The sequence below is a fragment of the Alosa sapidissima genome, chromosome 3 (assembly GCF_018492685.1).
Source record: "Alosa sapidissima isolate fAloSap1 chromosome 3, fAloSap1.pri, whole genome shotgun sequence".
NCBI classification, from domain to species: Eukaryota; Metazoa; Chordata; class Actinopteri; order Clupeiformes; family Clupeidae; genus Alosa; species Alosa sapidissima.
Window position 1 is genome coordinate 21,194,652 of NC_055959.1, and position 18,190 is coordinate 21,212,841.

The following is an 18,190-nucleotide window of genomic DNA, read 5'->3' on the forward strand; positions in this document are numbered from 1 at the left end:
CACAGGATCAGCTTTTAGATCTATAAACACTCCACAATGGCAATAACCAGAAATACAAACAATGGCTGTGAAAAAAGAAATAAGAGGCAAATGACATTCAAAACTGTGATTACAGACTACATTAGAAAGAGGAATTTCCAGCAGAGAAGTTCTCTGTATGGTCAGTTCACTGTACGTATGTAGGTACGTATCTATTGTTACATTTCGAGCTCGAAACGCAACACTGGTGAATAGTCATTAAAAAATCCTGATTGGAGCCAGTGTGCGAACATTCCACCCTTTTTCTATTTTATAGCCTAGCACTTTTTGTCCAGCACCTGCCTTGGATGTGCGCACCAACAAACAACTTTTCTGGTACGTATCTATTGCCAGAGGCAGAGTACACAGCTTCATTACTTGAGCAAAAGTACAGATACCCTTTGCTAAATTTTACTCAAGTACAAGTAAAAGTACAACAGTCAGATGTCTACTTAAGTAAAAGTACTGAAGTACTTGTTTTTAAAAGTACTTGAGTATCAAGAGTAGCCTACATTTTCTAAATATCGCATTTTTCGAGTACTCCCCAAAAATGATACTCAAGTAAAGTACAGATTCCTCAAAAATACTCAAGTACTGTACTCAAGTAAATGTATTCCGTTACTGTCCGGCTCTGCCTATTGCACATTGAAATAGGAATAATTCCCACTCCCTAAAATCACCCAACTTTACAACCTAACCTAACCATCACATGACTGTGGAGTACAGTAGGCTTGGCAGCTCGGTACACACTGTGTTACATGTGATGGCATTATGGCCACATATAGACAAGCTGTTCTGTTTCACAACACTTGTAAAAAGCCATTAAAACACAGCTGACGTAAGAACTACAGGGCACAATAGTGGCTGGAGATGTTGATTTACGGAATTACCTTACTTCTAAAAAAAATATACAAAAAGGCTGCACAACTTTCCATACAGTGTCTTGTTTATTTATCCAAAACAATTCTCTTTTGGGGGTACCTGTACATTCTCTATTCACATTATATTCACATATCTTACAGATTTATTCAATTTCTATGATACAAGTAGAGAACCAAGGAAAGAAAAAATATATAAATTATAACTGTTTGTTCTTTTATCAAGAAGGTGAAACTGCTACGGCAAGTCACACTCTAGACCACTGTAGACAGTTGGGAGTGAAGGGACATGGGGTAGGGCAGTAACAAACACTAATTCACAAACCAACACGTGTTTGGATTACATTTCCTGAGAGTATAGGCAGCACGTACAGCTTCCACAGGTTTCATAGGAGAGGGTTTATACTGAGATGTCCATACATTTTTGTGCCCCTGCTTTTTTTGATAAAGCCCATCAGAGGAAAGTCTTTTTTGAACTGTATCTCTGAAGAAACCACGTTTAGTTCTATAAAAAGGGCACCAATCAGAGCTGTGTGCCTTACTGGAGGGGCTTCTGATGCATTGTCCATTGTTGTACATGTGACTAATAAGAGGGAGTGAAGTAAGGATGTTGAAATGCAGAAAATCATCACATAAGCACGTCTCAAGTGTATCAGTGATCTTCTGTCCCCTCTTATTGGATGCTGTCAAACAGGAAATGCAGATATTCTCCTCTGAGAGAAGCCCCGTGGATCAAGCCAAAAGCCCTAGCAGCACAGTCTGGGCAAACCACAGTCCTGTAGCCTGCATGACCCAATGCAGGCCATATACAGCACAGTCTGGGCAAACCACAGTCCTGTAGCCTGCATGACCGAATGCAGGCCATGTCCAGCACAGTCCAGCAGACTGAGAGGACCGGCACAGAGGACATTCTCAATCAGGACGCCTGTTGTCACAGAGACCAGACGCTCTCTGGAAGGTTTTTTGTCCCTTCACACCCTCCATTCCCCAGATTCATCTCAGTCACCTCTAGAATTCCATATTGCACTTTTGACCCTCTGTGGACAGTTTTTGCCCTCATTCTTTTTTTCCCCCAATCCATCCTTCATTTCTATCGGTCCACCACTCTGCTCATTCTCACGGCACCTGTAATGCCCCTTTAGTGCTTTTTTTTTTTTGGTTGTTCTCCTCACACAGCCTGCTTCTCCGGGTGGCTCTTGAGCTTGTGGAACTTGACGCTGTCCAGCTTCTCAAAGCGCTTCCCGCAGTGCTCGCACGTGAAGTTGTAGTGGGCCTCCGGCGTGTGCTTCTTCATGTGCCAGTTGAGGGAGGCGCGCTGCCGGCACTGGTACCCACAGATCTCACACCTACGGGGAAGGACATGGAGAAGAAAAAGAGGGTGAGGTAGAAAAAAGATACAATTGAGTGGGGGGGGGGGGCAGATAGAAAAGATGAGGGAAGAGAGAGTACATTGTCTGAGAACCAAGTAGCAAGTTGACGACATGCTCATTTCACAGTGCCACCCAGAGTGTCATTAGGTCTGACAGATCCAGGGGCGTCACTAGACCTTATTCACTGGGGCACGTGCCTTAGTAAAAGTCTCCAGTGCCCCAGTACAATTCTAGCGCGGCTTTAGCTGAAAACGGCATTCATGAGGGCATCTCCGTGCCTGCTTTATTCATGGCTCAAGCCTGTCACTTACCAGCCAATAAAAAAAAAAAACAAGGAATAAAGAAAGGGGCCATAATAGCCAATCAGGAAATAGCAACTCTGTAGCTGGCTAAGATTGAACGCAACAACCAATGAAAATCGTTCACATGATTCTTCCAAGTGTTTCGTTGTACTGCACACACATACACTGTGGAATCCGCTGGAGCTCGTTACATCACTTTGAGCATAGAGTAAGTCGTCCCCTGTTTAATGTTACAACAAATTCACAACTTTTTGACAGAAAAAATGACAAGTTGATCGCTGTTAGAGAGTGTTACCCACATAACTAGCATCTGTTTTTCAATGCTTAGCGTCATTGTAGCCTAAATTTAGCAACAGTTTAACAGCTTGTGCTCTCTCCCTCACACACACACACTCACACCATGCGTAGGCTGCATGCACACATGCGGACAAATAATAAGGATCTATACGTATACTGTAGAGAGAGTCCTGTAAAAGTAGCCTATACTGTTTGTGAAGCTGTCCTACTGTAAAACTAAACATAGCCTTCTGATAAACTATTCAGAGATGGACATCAGAAAATTCTTCCTGAACAGAGGCAGAGGGAGAGGAACAGTGAGGGGGATGAGGGAGGTATGATAATTTTGCCCACATTAACGGTAACATTAACATTTATGCTGGTAATAGCAAGTGCTGTGATTTAATCAATGGTTTAATGGCAAACTTAAATAAGTTTGCTGCATTTGCAAATGTAGCCTATAATAATATACACAGAATCAGAGTAGCCATCTGTGTAGATTATTATAGGCTACATTTGCAAATTATCACCACAAGTCAGTATGAATGCTTTAGTAGGCTATTTAAGCTACAAAGAACTGCAGTATTGCCAGGATGTCTATAGGACCCCTGCCTGGGAGGGAAGTATATCTCAATTTTGACTAAAAATAAGCTTCCCTTGTGTTAGTAGGAAAGCCTATTAAATTCATGCAGTGAGTATAGGCCTACTTATGCCTATGTGTTTGGATGTTGCTGGATAGTGGCTGCTACAACAATTGAGGGAGAGAGTGCTGGAGGAGGAGGAGGAGGAGGAGAAGAAGGTCGAAGAGAGGGGAGAAAGAGCACAGGCTGGGCAGTCCAATACCAGGCAGGAGGAGGAGGAGGAGAGAGACAGGCAAGAAACGGATGAGGACATGATGGGAGCTAGACGTAAAACTATTCAGAGTATGGAGGAGGATGTCTGTGACCTAGGGGAGATATGTGATGGTCCAAATCAGGCTAGCCATTTATTTCATATTGCGCGCACAGTTCATTTTTTTTTTTTTTTTTATGTTGGGGGCCTGTGCCCCAGCAAAGCTCTAGGTCTAGAATCGCCCCTGGACAGATCATCACTTTTTTTCTCTGAAAGCCAGACATCAACGTTTACCAAAGCTAGCCACATGTGTCTTTTGTGGTTGGGATGCTGTGGTGTGTCTTCAAAGCCACTGCAAAAACAAAATGTTCCCTTACCCTTGCAGTACAACCAGACAGTGACAAACACTGGGCACTTCTCACCCCTGTTTTTAGCTATGTTTGTGTGTTTGTGTGAGTGTGTGTGTGGACAAGACTGGACTCACTGAAGTGGGGTCTCTCCTGTGTGTGTGCGCCGGTGCACCTCCAGGTGGTTCTTCCTCTTAAAGGACTTGCCACATGTCTCACAGATGAAGTCTCGGACACCTGACAGAGGTCACATAACAGTGGGAAAAGGGGCACTAGGGACTTACCAGGTTAAAGACTCCTGATAAAGAAGCACATTTGCGATAACAAATGCATTTGTGTTCTGGATTATAAACAGAGATAGACATCACTACCATAAATGTGTGTGAGTTACAGGCAGTCAAATGTAGTCAATAAATAAGATATACTTATATGTTATATATGTTTTTTTAAACATGTTGCTGGCATCAAATTCAAAATGAACATATATTTTCCATGAAACGGTCCACATTTTCATTTTCAACATTCGATATGTTGTCTATGTCCTTTTTGCTGCAAAAATATGGGTTTACGAGACTTGTCACATTCTCTTTTTATTTGCATTTTACACAACGTCCCAACTTTTTCTGATTTGCGGTTGTAAATACGATCGTAATAGGGGTCTGAAAAGTACTTCAGGTCAATCCATAAAAAAATGTGTGTGTGCTCTACCACTGCTGACTGTTATCAGCATTGTAAAATGGGTAACAGTAAAAGTAAACAGAGGTATTTCAGCATATTTCTCAAATAAACCAACTTACAGCAAAACCACATACCATATAGGCTGGTTTTGTTCAATAAATGTACAGTATGTGACATCTGAATGTGTTTGTAATGTGAAAGTTTGCGGGAGTGTGTACCTGAGTGGATAATCATGTGGCGATGCAGGTGGTTGGAGAGATAGAATTTCTTCCCACAGCCAGGATGGGGGCACACCTTTGTCCGCCCTTTCCTGTGGACTAGGTTAACATGGTTCTGCAAGATTCAAGCAGAATACTTTATACACTACATTTAGGATTTACTGCTTCTGCAAACTGAAAGGCACAGAATGATTGATCAAGGGGCTTTCTAAAGGTTTGAGAAAAGATTCTGTCTATTTTTCTGTGTTTCAAAGGCCTCATGCCTCTACTTTGTACAAATCTACAAGCACAAGTCCACAGCTTTTCCATAACTAGATGGTGTTTGGAACAGCTACACTGCAAACATAATCTATATGTGGAGCATTCTTAGGCCATAGCACACCTCACTATTTCATTGATGATTAATTCATTTCAATTACTTCCATCTAAAATGACGCTCCCACTAGTTCAGGAGTTGTGCAAACAAAAAGGTTTCCTTTACGTACGAAGTACACAACTTTGGCAAACACACCTACACCCTGTAGGCCCCGAGTTGTAGCTCACCTGAAAGCTACTAATGGCCACATACACCTGACTGCAGCCCTCGTAAGGACAGTGGAACATCTTTAGCATCCCATCAGCCTCTATGACAGGACCTCGCCGCCTCCTTTTGGACCTGCTACAGTAGCAATAAGAAAAATAAAGACCCAAGGATCACACATATCAGAACTGGCAAGGTAGTTTATGCAGTCATAATGATAGGAAATGACAATGCAAGCAGTAAACTCTAAAACAATTGGATATTTAAAAAAAAAAAAAAAGGTTAAAACCTAGGTGACCTGTAGATTGAACTAACCCTTTCCAGAGATCTGTGACAAAACGTCCTAAACACCTGACCTGACTACACACCTAGACTGAGTGGCGCCTTTCTGCCACCTCCAGCGGTCTCCTACCTTGTGAGGCTGCGCTGTAGATCCTTGGTGCTGGGTGTCCGGAGGCTGTGCACCTCCTCCGCAGGCTGGAGCTGCTGTCTCTCTGGTACAACTGTGGGGAGGACAGAGTCGTCCAGATGCACACATTCAAAAGGGCCGTCAGTGACATCTCTGTCAGCAGCGTGAAGGTCACTTATTACATCCACCATAAGGCGGCCTGCTCATTGAATGTAGTTTGTTTGAGTGAAAAGACTATCAGTCCCTCTGGTGGCCAAATAACAAAATGCCTTCTGAAACTTTAGACACTATTTTCATAAATACAAACCGACTTAGTGATGTTTTGGTATTGCTGTATATCTTTATATTACATTATATTCATTGTTACCCTAAATGTATGTGCCTTTAAAATACTATCTAACTCTAGATGTACTACACAGAAATGCATTAATCTATTCAAATAATTAATTCAGCACAATTAATTCAGATTCATCAACTTTAAATCAATTCAAATGTATCATATTAACTGTAGGCCAAAGCACACATGAACACAGCTGGTTAAACAGCGGTTTAAACTTTTAACATGGAAGGTTCCTCACCTGTGACGGCCTCCGCTGAGTCAGTAATGGGCCCCCTGAGGCCTGCCTCTGCCTGACACATCTGGTTGTAGGCCATGCCCTCTATAACGGTGCAGGTGACCTCCTCCCCGTCACTAGAGCCCATGTTGAGCTGGATGCCTTCCGATGTCAGCGCTTCATAACTGGGGCCAGTGATGATTATGAGCTAAAGGTAAGATGAAAAAGAGAGGGTCTTTAAGACTCCAAGGAGTGGACAGGGACATATCTAGGACTCCAAGGAGTGGACAGGGACATATCTAGGACTGCATTGCTTGTTCAGGTGTGTATCTACCTGTGATGCTTCCAGCGTGCCCCTCTGCTCAGGCAGTTCACAGCTGCTAACAACAGTCTGCAGTGTCTGTGGCTCGAACAGCTCTCCCGCCTGGCCCTGCATGGGAATGGTGCCCGCAGGGTTCGCCTGCAACAGGGTGGCCCCAGCATTGCCTGACCCATCTCCATCTTGCACCGCCGGCCTGTCCATCAGGGCCTGTGTCACAACAACACACTCATAGCTAGAGGGGACCGCCTCGGCCCCTAAGCCTACTGCGGCCATGCCCAGCTGCCCAACGCCGTCTTCGGACAGGCCCAGGTCCCGTCCCGCATCTACACAGGAGCCCTTGTGGTCAGGCTTGCCAAGTGCCTGGGCTGCTTGGCCCTCCATGACCACCTCCATCTCCCAGACAGACTGGCTCTCTGCTGGGCACTCAGTGCCCGATGTGCAATCATGCGCAACACTGGAGGACGCTGTAAGTTGGGTGAGGGCGGTGATCTGGTCCTCGTGGCTCACAGTCACGTGAGCGGCCTGGGAGACATCAGTGTTGGCCATGCTGGAGTCACTCAGCTCCTCTGTGAAACGAAACGAAGGGGGAGGGTGACACAGATAGATTAACCCTTAAAGGTGTAGGTTTTTGAACATTCTAAGTTCCGCAACAATTGAAGGTTCTAAAATTCTATGTTGAATTCAATGAACCCAGATATTCTTTAGAATGTTAATTTCCCAACATTCCCGTCACACCGGTCTGACGGTACTCCTTTAAGGGTTAATCATTAAATATCCCACTAAAACGTGACACTTAGATTGCACCAATACAACTGCTGACTTATAATATTAGACTGCTTGCACAAACAGAAAGGCATTGAAGATGGGCATGTAAAATCCATACCATTGCGACCACCATTCATCCATCTATCTATACCACCAACATTGTACTCGTTAAGGATAATCTATTCAATTTTCAAACATTCCTAAAGATCAGGTATCGAGAGATCATGTGTCACATATAGTTGATCTAATGTTGACCCTCATGTGAACACAAAATCACATCAGTTGCCAGTACCATAAGGGGAGAGACTTTATGTTACACCTTTACCTTTGCGTGCTTTCCGTCTTCCCCGAGTGTTGGCCCCCGATATCATCTCGACCCTGGTCTCCCTCTCAGCCTCTCCTTCGGTCTCGGCCTCTTCCTCCGCCTCAGACTCGCTGCCACCCTCAGCTGGCCAGGACAGGTGCTGCACAAACGAGTGTGCTGCATCACACTGCCACAGCACAGAGGTGGACAGGCCTAGGACTGGCTCAAGCGCTTTCAGCTGGGGCTCATGTGGACAGGTCTGTGAGTGCTCCTGGTACCAGCCAACTAATGCCTGCAAGCTGGTAACAGGGGTCTTCTTGCCTAGAAAGCAGGCCCAGGGTGTAACAATTATGAGCTCAAAAGATGTCTGAGATCCTCAGAATCAACACACTATCAAAGTGAGAGTAGAACAAATATTTGTTTGTCAGGTACAACCCTGAACATACACGTCAGATACACTAAAATTGAACTTCATGAGACTAGTGACTCACTCTTTCTCTGATTGCCACACAGTTCTGGAATGGTCTTCTTCCTGTTAACAGCAATAGTGTTACTACAATTTACAACACTAAGGTTTTGTGGAGAAGGCAACACGCAAACCGAGTTCCTATACGGGTAAACCATGCAATATTGTTCATGTGGAAAAGTGCAACGTATACACTGCAGTTAGACCTGGCGTTGCCAGCGGTGAATCTGCAGCAGCATGAAGAGCCAATCAGTGTTAAAGCAAAATATCACTCTGTTCACGTACCCGCCATATCGCTGCTGATATCTCTCTCCATATGCAGAATTCAACAGAATCAAATACTCTGCTAAACCAGCATCGCTCAAGGTAGTTTGCCGGCGCAGCTCACTCCAAACCTTGTGTGACTCTCCAAGGTATACTCGCCGCACGTCGTACTTTTTCCTTGACTCCAGTCGCCTCTGCGCTCGGTCGGAGTCGGTAAGCCTGGGCCGACCTCTACAACGCCGTAAAATAGCCTTGATCTGGTCCCCCGTTTCTTTCGGGTCCAAGGTGGCCTCTCCTGCATACCCAGTCGCCATCTTGGCCATCAGCTGTCTGTTGTTGTGGTGGTTTACTGATGATTTCAACGGAAGTTGACTGAAGACAGGAAATAGCAATGTTTGGGTAGCATTGGAGCCGTGGTTCTCTGCGCATTCTAGTGCAACTGTACTGCGCATCAGGAGCGCTCAGTAATTATTTTTCTTCGATTGGGATATGTATTGTTTTAGTATAAATTTCCGTATTTTATCGACCCGTTTGTGCACAGTAAACAATAACGTACAATAACGCACATTTTGCAATTACAGAGTTGTGTTATTTTCTAGTCAGTGTGGGCTGCACAAATATTCCCATTTAGGAGCCAGAGAGGGACACTGATTACTTCCTTGTTGCTTGCTTTTTAACAGACGTCTACACTGACCAATCAGATATCACAGTGCGTACTTAGGGCGTGTAGAGATACTGAACGCGGGAATCAAAAAGTTGCGGAAAGTTGCCTGACTGTTGTCATTCTGTGGAAATGTAAAAATATGTGATTGTACTGCCATGGTTAGCTTCGTGAGCATCTCAGTGTCTATTACCAGAGGAGCGACAAATTAGTTGTCATGGCTGCCATTTTGGAGGCAGTATTTAGAAGGCATGGTTGTTCTACTACAACCTCTTCAGGAGACGCGAGCGTGTTGTGTCACAGCTCTACCGAATGTAGTTCGGTGGTCGTCGTTGGAGAGCGAGGCGTCAGCAGTGCGTTGTTATTCCTGACAGCAGTGACAGCTGCCACAGAACTTGGCCATAGAGTTATGTTTTACACCCATACTGCCATTCAAAAGTTTCCAATCCCAGTTAAGGAGTCCGTGACTAGCTTGAAACCAGACAGTCTGAAGGTAATAACGGCAAATTGTCTCATCTCTTCCAATGTCTGTTGCAGTCTTGGTTAGCATTTATGCTATTGTTTCCACTCCACAAGTTACAAAGTAAATTGCAATAGGCTACTCAACAGTGATTGACCATATAGCTTTAAGGCTATTCACCCCTTGCAGACACGTGACTTAAGTCACGTGACGGCTCCATGCTGGACGGCAAAAAGATAGGAGACGGATGGCAAATTACATTATGTCATAACGATTATGATGAACTGAACACCATTACTATAACATCTTTGTAGTTCAATGTATTGCTGTTTGGGGTCTGATAGTCAAGGAAAGATGCCAGTGGTGTTAGATGAAATGGGTCATGATCGCAAATGTAAAGTTATTAAAACTGGTGGTAACAGCAAGTGGAGATAATGTCAGGTCTAAAGTTAGGCTACTGTAATTAACATTATGGTAAATTAACACCCATAAGTATTTCTAGACTAAAATATTGCAAAGCGATTTGGTTACTTTATTTGTCTTGCTTTTATCAGTTGTAACATAGTCAAAACGTTAAGAATGTCATAACAGAACATGAAATAATAACTTAGCTGCCACACTTAGAAGCTAGCTATTCTAGCTAACGTTTATCGTAGCTCATAGTGCTAGGGCTAATGTAACTCGTCAGTTTGTACGTTGCCCAGTGAATAAACTTACTTCTTAGGCCTACATGTCTTAAGTTAAAGAATTGAAAGAAATAGGAAATAAAAAAACTTGAACGGTATTATCTGTTTACATTCAGATCTTGCCAAAGACTTTGCCTAAGTGCTATCTGCCGTCCTGTTCAGTCTATGGTTGCTATAGCAACCGCTGCTGTGCTTCATACACTGAGGAGATAAGCATGCAATTGTGGTTGAAATACTCCCGAAACACAAAGAAAACAAACCAAAATATATCTATGCAAGAACATGGGATGTTGTTGTATTCCAAACAATACGCCAACAGTCGTGGAAGGGCATTACTACGGTTAAATCTTACTATAATCTCCTAGCTGTGCGATATGTCCCATTACAACCCATTGATTTGATTCGTGTTCTTGCCGTCCACTAGGCTATTTTGCTGTGGCGCGAACAAAACGTGACGTCACTTGCAAGGGGTCAATATAGGGAAGGTTATTTTTGTCCATGGTGTTGTGGTTGGAGGATAAGGGAATAGACTTATCTTTTTGTGCTCAGATAGATAGTGTGTGTAAACATGTTCCTTAAATTAGGACATAGTCGGTAAAATATGTTTATCCTGACTAATCTGAACAAAACAGGAGCTCAAAGATCGGCCCATAGCCGAGTACTTGAGATTTGAGATGACCTCCTTTTAAACTAGACCAAACAGCCAGCACAACAAGCCTTTTCCATCAGGTGTGCTCTTTCATAGGGTCAGACGTGTTCATATCATTGTTTAGTAGATGATTGATGCATTATTTTTCTTGATACTTCAGAAAATCCAGTTTGTGTACCCCAGATCCTTAGAGGATCTGCTACTGAACGTGGCCTCCTTACATGAGCAGGCCTCAGGGGCAGCTGCTGCCCCGTCTCTAGTGCTGGTGGACGGGCTGGACGCTTACCTGCGTGGGATGGGCGAAGGTGCCAGAGGACCTCAGAGAGAGGAGATGAGTGCCACAGCGCACCTGGCAGCTCTGCTGACCGACACGTCCTCCTTTTTCAACCCCATGCATGAGAAAGCGGAGGCGAGTAGAGGTACGGATAGGGGTGCTGCGCTTCCGTGCCGTGTCATCGTGTCCTTCCACTCTGACTGGGAAGCAGCGACTACTGATCCTGTGTTGTCGGTGCTAGATCGTTACATACCAACACGCTGCACCTTGGTTCAGGACTTGCGTTCCATGGCTGGTGGGGATGAGTTACTGCATGATTGGCAGGTGCATCTCTCTGGGGCAGGGGTTAGTCCTGGGGCTGCCAACAGACTGCAGTGGCATTTAGCTGTTCATGCCAATGGTGCTATGAAGTTTTCTCTAACCAGCAAACTGAGAGAGCCTAGAGACTCAGACCAGCAAAGGGAAGGGGTTCAAAATCAGTTGCATTCTACATAGTATTAAACTCCCCCTCTTTCCTGTTAAATGGAAGACTGAAGAGGTAGCGAAATATGTATGTATATATATATATATATGTATGTATATATATACACTGTATATTAGAGAGAGAGAGAGAGAGACTAAAGTTAAAGGAAAAAAGTGTTTGTTTAGGTGAAAACTTATTGTCATCAGCAATATTGTCGTCTGCTATTACACAAAGAAAAGAAGACACAATTAATTGGGATGAAGTTTATGTATTGTAAGTATAAAAATGGTTCAGTGTGTTTACATCTGACAGTCTTTGTCTGTATAGAATAATAAGTTATTTACACAAATATCATTCTTTGAAACAGTTTTAAAACAAATTAAAATGTTAGAATGTAAGAAAAGTACATATTTATAGAAAGTACAATAATTCCATGTGATAAAATTACCAAAAAAACTGACAAGAGAATTCACAAACATTCTGTTGATCATAGTCCTGTTTCGTTTTACTTGCAGTGTGTGGTACTATGATATTTGTTTATAAATTGATATTTATATTTACATGTTTTGTGTTATTCAATACAACAGTCACAAGAGACATGTCTTAGATCACAAGTCTACATGAAGGTGAACATGAAGGAGGTTAACTAACTGAAAGCTTTGGTCTGGCCCTCAAGAAAAAAGAGAAGGCAGAGCTACTTACAGAGTTATTCATATAGTGTATTTCTGGATATGAAACAAAATTACATACAAATATATTGAATGAAATATCACATGACACAACAAGGTAAAAAAATCTTGACAAAATAAACACAGTTTTTACTGCAAATTTGCAAAATTCAAACTGGCATCCTCTGGAGATACTTGCTAGCTATTGGCTACTGAGAGAATGCCTTGAAATATTTTTGAATGTCTCCAGGGTCAAGGCAAATAAATGTCTTTGAAAACAACATTACAGATATAGGTATTCTGTGCAATTTTTATGAAACTATAGTCTGGGCTGTTTTATGATGAATTACAATTACAAACAATTATAATCACACTGCTGCTTATTAAAAATAAGTCACTTATAAGTGATGCTGAAAAGCTTTACATTAATTAATAGCAAAAGCAGACATTTTTATTGTGTTCTCATAACAAATATATTAACAGTTTGTAAAAACAACCCATGAGAAATCGGGCCACAAAAATGGGATACCCAGTGACTTTATAGAGTGAATATACTCAACCTGTCTGCAAGCTGGAGATAAGTGTCAGAGAAAAGTCTGATATCAACTCTCTTCTCTTATTCCACATCCTACAGTAATGCTTATTTGTCTGATGTGTGTAATTGTATTATAAAGAACACTGACAATTTTAACAATGACAACAAAAAAGTACATGAAGTTATTAAAAAATGATGAAATAAAGAAAAAAAATTATGCCTAAAACAACATTAACAACATTTGACATTGACATTTACATGGTTATTAAATAATAATGACTAAATTCATGATCACAGTAATAGCTGCATGAGCAGCTCTCACACTATGCCAAAATGGCACATTCACATTATGGCAAAATTCATTATTTCAATAGCTGGGTTTCCATTAAACTTTTTAATGCACATTTTGACCATTCAAAGAAGTAGTTCTGATTGGAAGCACTCGAAATTTGCTTAAGATCTTTTCATGCGAATAGACATTTGATACACAAAAGTGAGTGGATAAACGCTCGATTTGTACAAGTAATAATGTGACTAAGTTTGGTGGATTGGATGCATACAGATGCACATTTTCTTTAACTGAATTGTGCACATAAGCAAATGAGCTGAATGGACACCCAGTTATTGATTCCTCTGCCTTCACCCAGTTTTTGATTCCTCTGCTTTTTTATCTATTGTCAAAGACTTCATCTGTTGTTTGTGTGTCCGCTTCAGCTTCAATACTAGAAGCTGAAGACAGGTGCATATGGCAGGTGCACATCAACAGAAAAAAAGCTCATAATGTCCTCTTCTTTTAGTGGAAATCCACTTCTGCCCTTCCCTGAAAGCTTATGTTTGGTGTTTCGAAGCTGCAGAGTCCATGAGGTCAGCCCTCAGGAGCCCATTGGCCCCCATAAGTGGCCAGTGTTTGTGGAGGGGCAGCTCGTTTTTATACTCGTTGGTGTAGATGACCCTGGGCTTGTGTTTCCGCTCTGCATCCGCGATCTGGCTGGAGCTCATGGGGCTGTAGTCCATGGACACTCCTGAGTCAGCCACGGCCATGTAGGTGTAGCTGGGGCCGTGTGGCGGCCAGGTCTGGTTGGGGTACTCCAAGCTGGACTGTGCAGACAGTCGGCCCGAGCCGGAGCTCTGCTGCATGGAGCCCAGGTCAGAGTGAGATGTGGACGACCTGGTTCCTGTCCCTGCGAATAGAGTCTGCAGAGGTATGGACTCCTCCAGGATGTCCTCCAGGCCACCCCCTTCCTTTCCTGGCGTCTCCTCTTCTTCCTCGGGCTTCTGCGAGTTGTTGAGGGAGACGTAGGCGTCCTGGGACTCCAGGAGAGAGGACTGGGAGAGGGGGGCCGGGTGTTGATGCAGGTTCCGAAGGTGCTCCAGCATCCAAGCCTCATGCTGCAGCTCAGCCCACCTGTGCGGAGAGTCTCTCTTCACCTCATGCTCGCCCACCTCCAGTCGCCTGGCTCCATCAGCCTCTGCGCCCTGAGTGTCCTTGGGAGGTGAAACGCGACTAGCCGGGGTCGGTCTGACGGTGACCTCCGAGAGCACCTCCAGCGGAGCCACAGGCTCCTCCATGTAGTAGTGGATTGGGATCCACCTCATACTGCCAGTGCTTTGGTTCATCCATTCCTGTACAGACAAGACAAGTATTACTCTATGTGTCCGTACATCAGGGCTCGAATTACGCGGGAGCCAGAGGGACCCGAGCTCCCATAGAGTGAGGACTGGCTCCCATGAAAGCAACAAAGTCAAAAATCTAAGGGGGTCTCTCATATCTGAAGGTGTCTGGCATTGTAATTTAATCTTAAACAACCGCTCATTATCCATTCCTGTGCGATCTCTTACCATTAAATTTAAAAAATATGCTACTACGGGACGTAGACCTACACTACGCTCTTGAACGCAGCATGACACTTCACCACCACACCACTAGACTATATGAGCAAACCGTATCGATTTGACAGCACTCGCAAATCTGAAGAAGTCACCCTGCTTTGATGTGAGTGTTTTGTCTATTTGCATAGGCGTTCATTGGGCTAGCCTACGTGGTTTGATACGTGCTGAAAAGTCCTGTTTGGTGTTGAACTTGCGCTTCACCTATTCTATGTTGATTGACAAAGCCATAAATGATGGCCCATAATGCAGCCTACAATGATTGTGTTGTCTAATGATCTAGCTATCCTCTGCCATTCAGAGCTCCGGAAAGTTCCCAGCTATTTTGAAACACCTGTTAGCAATCTCTGATGTCGGAATATTCAATGGCTACCCGACAATATCTCAGTGCAAACTCCAAAATTGTTCGTCTATTAATTTTCTACGGTTCAACACATTAGCCTACTAGAACATAGTTTGGCTGGCTTTATTCATTTCTGCCAGTTAGTGCTTTTTCCCCTGTGTATAGGTTACACTACATGCATTATTGTGTTTGACACTGAGGATAGCCTATCTGAGACGGGGGTCTGGTTTAAATGAGTTACGTTGTGAAATTGAGAATGGCACAGACTAAATCGTTTAGTCTATTTCTTTGTATTGTGAAATTGAAATGAGATATGGACTATTATAATCAATAATATGTTGAAATTAATTAAAAGTAATCAATTTCTATGAAAAATCTATGTCTGTTGTGTGCGTGTGGTAAAGCCTAGGCCTACCGTGCGCATATACTGCGCAAAAGCGCCACTTGCGCCTAGGCTATTTCATTGTATCGCCTTGTTAGGCTATACGCGGGGTGTGCCAACTTTTTATGAGATAGAGAGACCCCCTTAAAGACAAAAAGATAATTCGAGCCCTGCCTTACATGCACCCTGTTTATGTGTTTTCAAGTTGCATCACTACTGCACAGTGGAGTTGTATAGTATAGAATTGGCATATAAGGTCTGCAATACCTGGAAATCCCCTTTGTAGACAGTAAAGAGATCAGGGAATTTGCTTTCAGGGCTTGGAATGGTGGGCCACAAGACCTTTGAAAGGAACCTAAGGGCAAAGGCATATCAGTGGAAATCCTTAAATGCTGGTCTAACATTGAATATATTCATACTGTTTATTTATGCACATAATGAGTTGTAAAACTTGACTGACTTGCGATGGTTCAAGAAGATGGTCAAAGAGAGCAGAAGGAAGATGAAGGAGATTATGAGGCTCATTGATAATATTAGGGGGTCCGTCTCTGTCATAAAACAAAAACAGTTTACAGGTGTTAAAACATGTACGTCACAGAAGTCATGAAGATGTCACATGATTATTATGTAGCAATGACAGCTGTCTGTCTGTGGAACTTAAGTCCTGATCATAATACTGGTCTACTCCAGTATGTCTCAAGAACTAAACAGAGGACTGAAAGACAGAAGAGGGACTAAACAAACAAAAAAGTTGCAATCACCATTGGGTATCCTAATCGTCACTGGATCTGACCAGGCACTCCACCAGCCATTGAAGCCTGAGCTCTGAGGCCGAGCGCGGGCCCTCACCGAGTAATTGGCACCTGGCAGCAGGTTTTGGAGGAGCAGGTCTGTTTTGCTGCGCACCACGTCACGCTGTGAGAGGGTGGAAATTGATACCGTTAGGGTGCTTTCCTTTGCATGCTGTTATTTGTATAAGTATTGATAAGAAGACAACACTGGTTTCATGTTGTCTGTCTAACTTGGCAAGAAAGAATGATTGTTGGGATCTCTGCAAAACATGACAAGAAGTCATTGCCCACCCAATGATGTAATACATTTCTACACCCAATTATATATATAAAAAATGTCTTCAACAAACTCCACTAAGCTTTCCACAAAAAACGTGTGTATTTTTTAAAGACCATTGATCCTAGGAGCAAAGTGACTCACCTTTCCCATCTGGCTTCCTCTAACAGCATAGCTAATCTCGTACTGCAGGTCTCCATCAATGAAGACTGGTTGCACCCAGTTCACCTTCAGCTGGCCTGGCTTTGCTGTTGTTCTCAGTGTCAGGTTGCCTGGAGGATCTAGTAAGACTGAACCACACATAGTGGGGAAGGGAAGTCAAGTGCAGTACCAAAGTGCCCCAAACTTCACCAAAATCAGCCATAAAGTGGCATTACTAACCCCCAACACAGAATAACTAACAGGGCATTTAATTTAGCATTTGTTACAAAGACCTTGTGGAAGTTAGTTATTCAAATAGTTATTTGAAAATATGACCAGGGGACTTACTGATGTGATCATTGAAGACAGTGCGGTTGTGGATTAGTTGCTCACCACGCAGCACTTCTATGGAGAGTGGAACGTATAGTGTAGCTTGAAAATTATCACAAGAATAGAATGTCCTCCCGCCACCAATAGAGAAGACTGTAACAGGACAGACTGCAGCGCCACAGTATCTGTGGAAGACATGACCGCCATAGTCAAAATGCAGCTTGCTGGCAAACTGCCATATCGCCAAATTGGCTCATGCCAAAACTCTTACTCCATCAAGACATTCTCTATTCTCATTTATGCATTAACAGGGAATAGGGACAGTTGCATCCAAACTGCAATATAGGACATTCAAATAGGATGCTGTAAAGTCACTTACGGGTATGTATATCTGAATGTATACTGATCTGCGGTCCCATTGTCCTCATCCCTCTCTTCCCAAAAGCAAAAGATTTGAACTGTCCCATTCAGGAAACATTTAGGATCATTTTTCTCATACTGAAGCAACATGTTCACTGCAAAAAGAGATATTATGTCAAGTAACCCCATTGTAGTGCTATTTAAGTTTCATTAAAGCAGCACATTTTTACTTTGTCTTTAAAGCCTTCAAGAAAATATATGTGAGTGCATAGTGTAAGACACTGAAAGCTGATAACATTGTCTCTACATTAAGGAAATAACAAAAACAAGCAGGAGCTGCTGTTGGAAGTGAGTTCTACTGGTAAAAGGCCTACCTTTCACTTCAAGTTCCTTTGAGACCTCCGCAATTGAGTCTTTGGAGATGCAGAGGAGAAAACAAAACGCCAACACCCTTGCTAGGCTGACATTTGTCATTTTTTGATCATCTGTTTGAACGAAAATTGAATTGCATTTTTTTGGGGTGTATAATTTAGTGCCTTTATTCCCCTGGTTACGTCTGTCGTCTGTGGTTGTCCACAGCGTTACCATAAGATAGCCCCCCATGGACTGCGCAACACCGTCACACACGCCTGCATCGAAGGAGATAAGCAAGAGCTTACAAGCTGTTTACCTTTTTTTCTTACATTTCTTACATCGTAGGCGGGACCTTGAAAAGTTATGTCGTTTCACACTTGTGTGGGAGGAGCCACTGTGCTCAATAA

At 43.1% G+C, this 18,190-nt stretch overlaps 3 protein-coding genes across 4 annotated transcripts; 1 reads left to right on the top strand and 2 right to left on the bottom strand.

Annotated features, from left to right (window-relative positions):
• Positions 1 to 943: 943 nt before the first annotated feature.
• znf653 (zinc finger protein 653) lies at positions 944 to 11,337 on the bottom strand. The gene is made up of 11 exons (XM_042087005.1): positions 11,265 to 11,337; positions 8,544 to 8,894; positions 8,284 to 8,324; positions 7,814 to 8,113; positions 6,736 to 7,289; positions 6,426 to 6,609; positions 5,851 to 5,941; positions 5,462 to 5,576; positions 4,919 to 5,033; positions 4,160 to 4,259; positions 944 to 2,242 (listed from the first exon to the last, which is right to left on the bottom strand). Exons 2-11 carry the CDS (start codon positions 8,843 to 8,845, stop codon positions 2,065 to 2,067), a joined length of 1,980 nt encoding a protein of 659 aa, XP_041942939.1. The 5' UTR covers positions 8,846 to 8,894; positions 11,265 to 11,337; the 3' UTR covers positions 944 to 2,064.
• Positions 9,160 to 12,671, top strand: swsap1 (SWIM-type zinc finger 7 associated protein 1). Its single transcript, XM_042087009.1, has 2 exons — positions 9,160 to 9,676; positions 11,139 to 12,671. Exons 1-2 carry the CDS (start codon positions 9,401 to 9,403, stop codon positions 11,745 to 11,747), a joined length of 885 nt encoding a protein of 294 aa, XP_041942943.1. The 5' UTR covers positions 9,160 to 9,400; the 3' UTR covers positions 11,748 to 12,671.
• Positions 11,964 to 18,186, bottom strand: epor (erythropoietin receptor). Of its 2 annotated transcripts, none has more exons than XM_042087007.1 (8): positions 17,804 to 18,186; positions 17,449 to 17,584; positions 17,088 to 17,144; positions 16,743 to 16,888; positions 16,292 to 16,445; positions 15,991 to 16,078; positions 15,798 to 15,885; positions 11,964 to 14,541 (listed from the first exon to the last, which is right to left on the bottom strand). In XM_042087007.1, the coding sequence occupies exons 2-8, from the start codon at positions 17,534 to 17,536 to the stop codon at positions 13,747 to 13,749; spliced, it is 1,416 nt and encodes a 471-aa protein (XP_041942941.1). In that variant the 5' UTR covers positions 17,537 to 17,584; positions 17,804 to 18,186; the 3' UTR covers positions 11,964 to 13,746. The 2 variants fall into 2 exon arrangements, with proteins under 2 accessions (XP_041942941.1, XP_041942940.1); XM_042087006.1 differs by having other exon boundaries at positions 17,088 to 17,254; positions 17,804 to 18,180.
• Between the last annotated feature and the right edge of the window lie 4 nt (positions 18,187 to 18,190).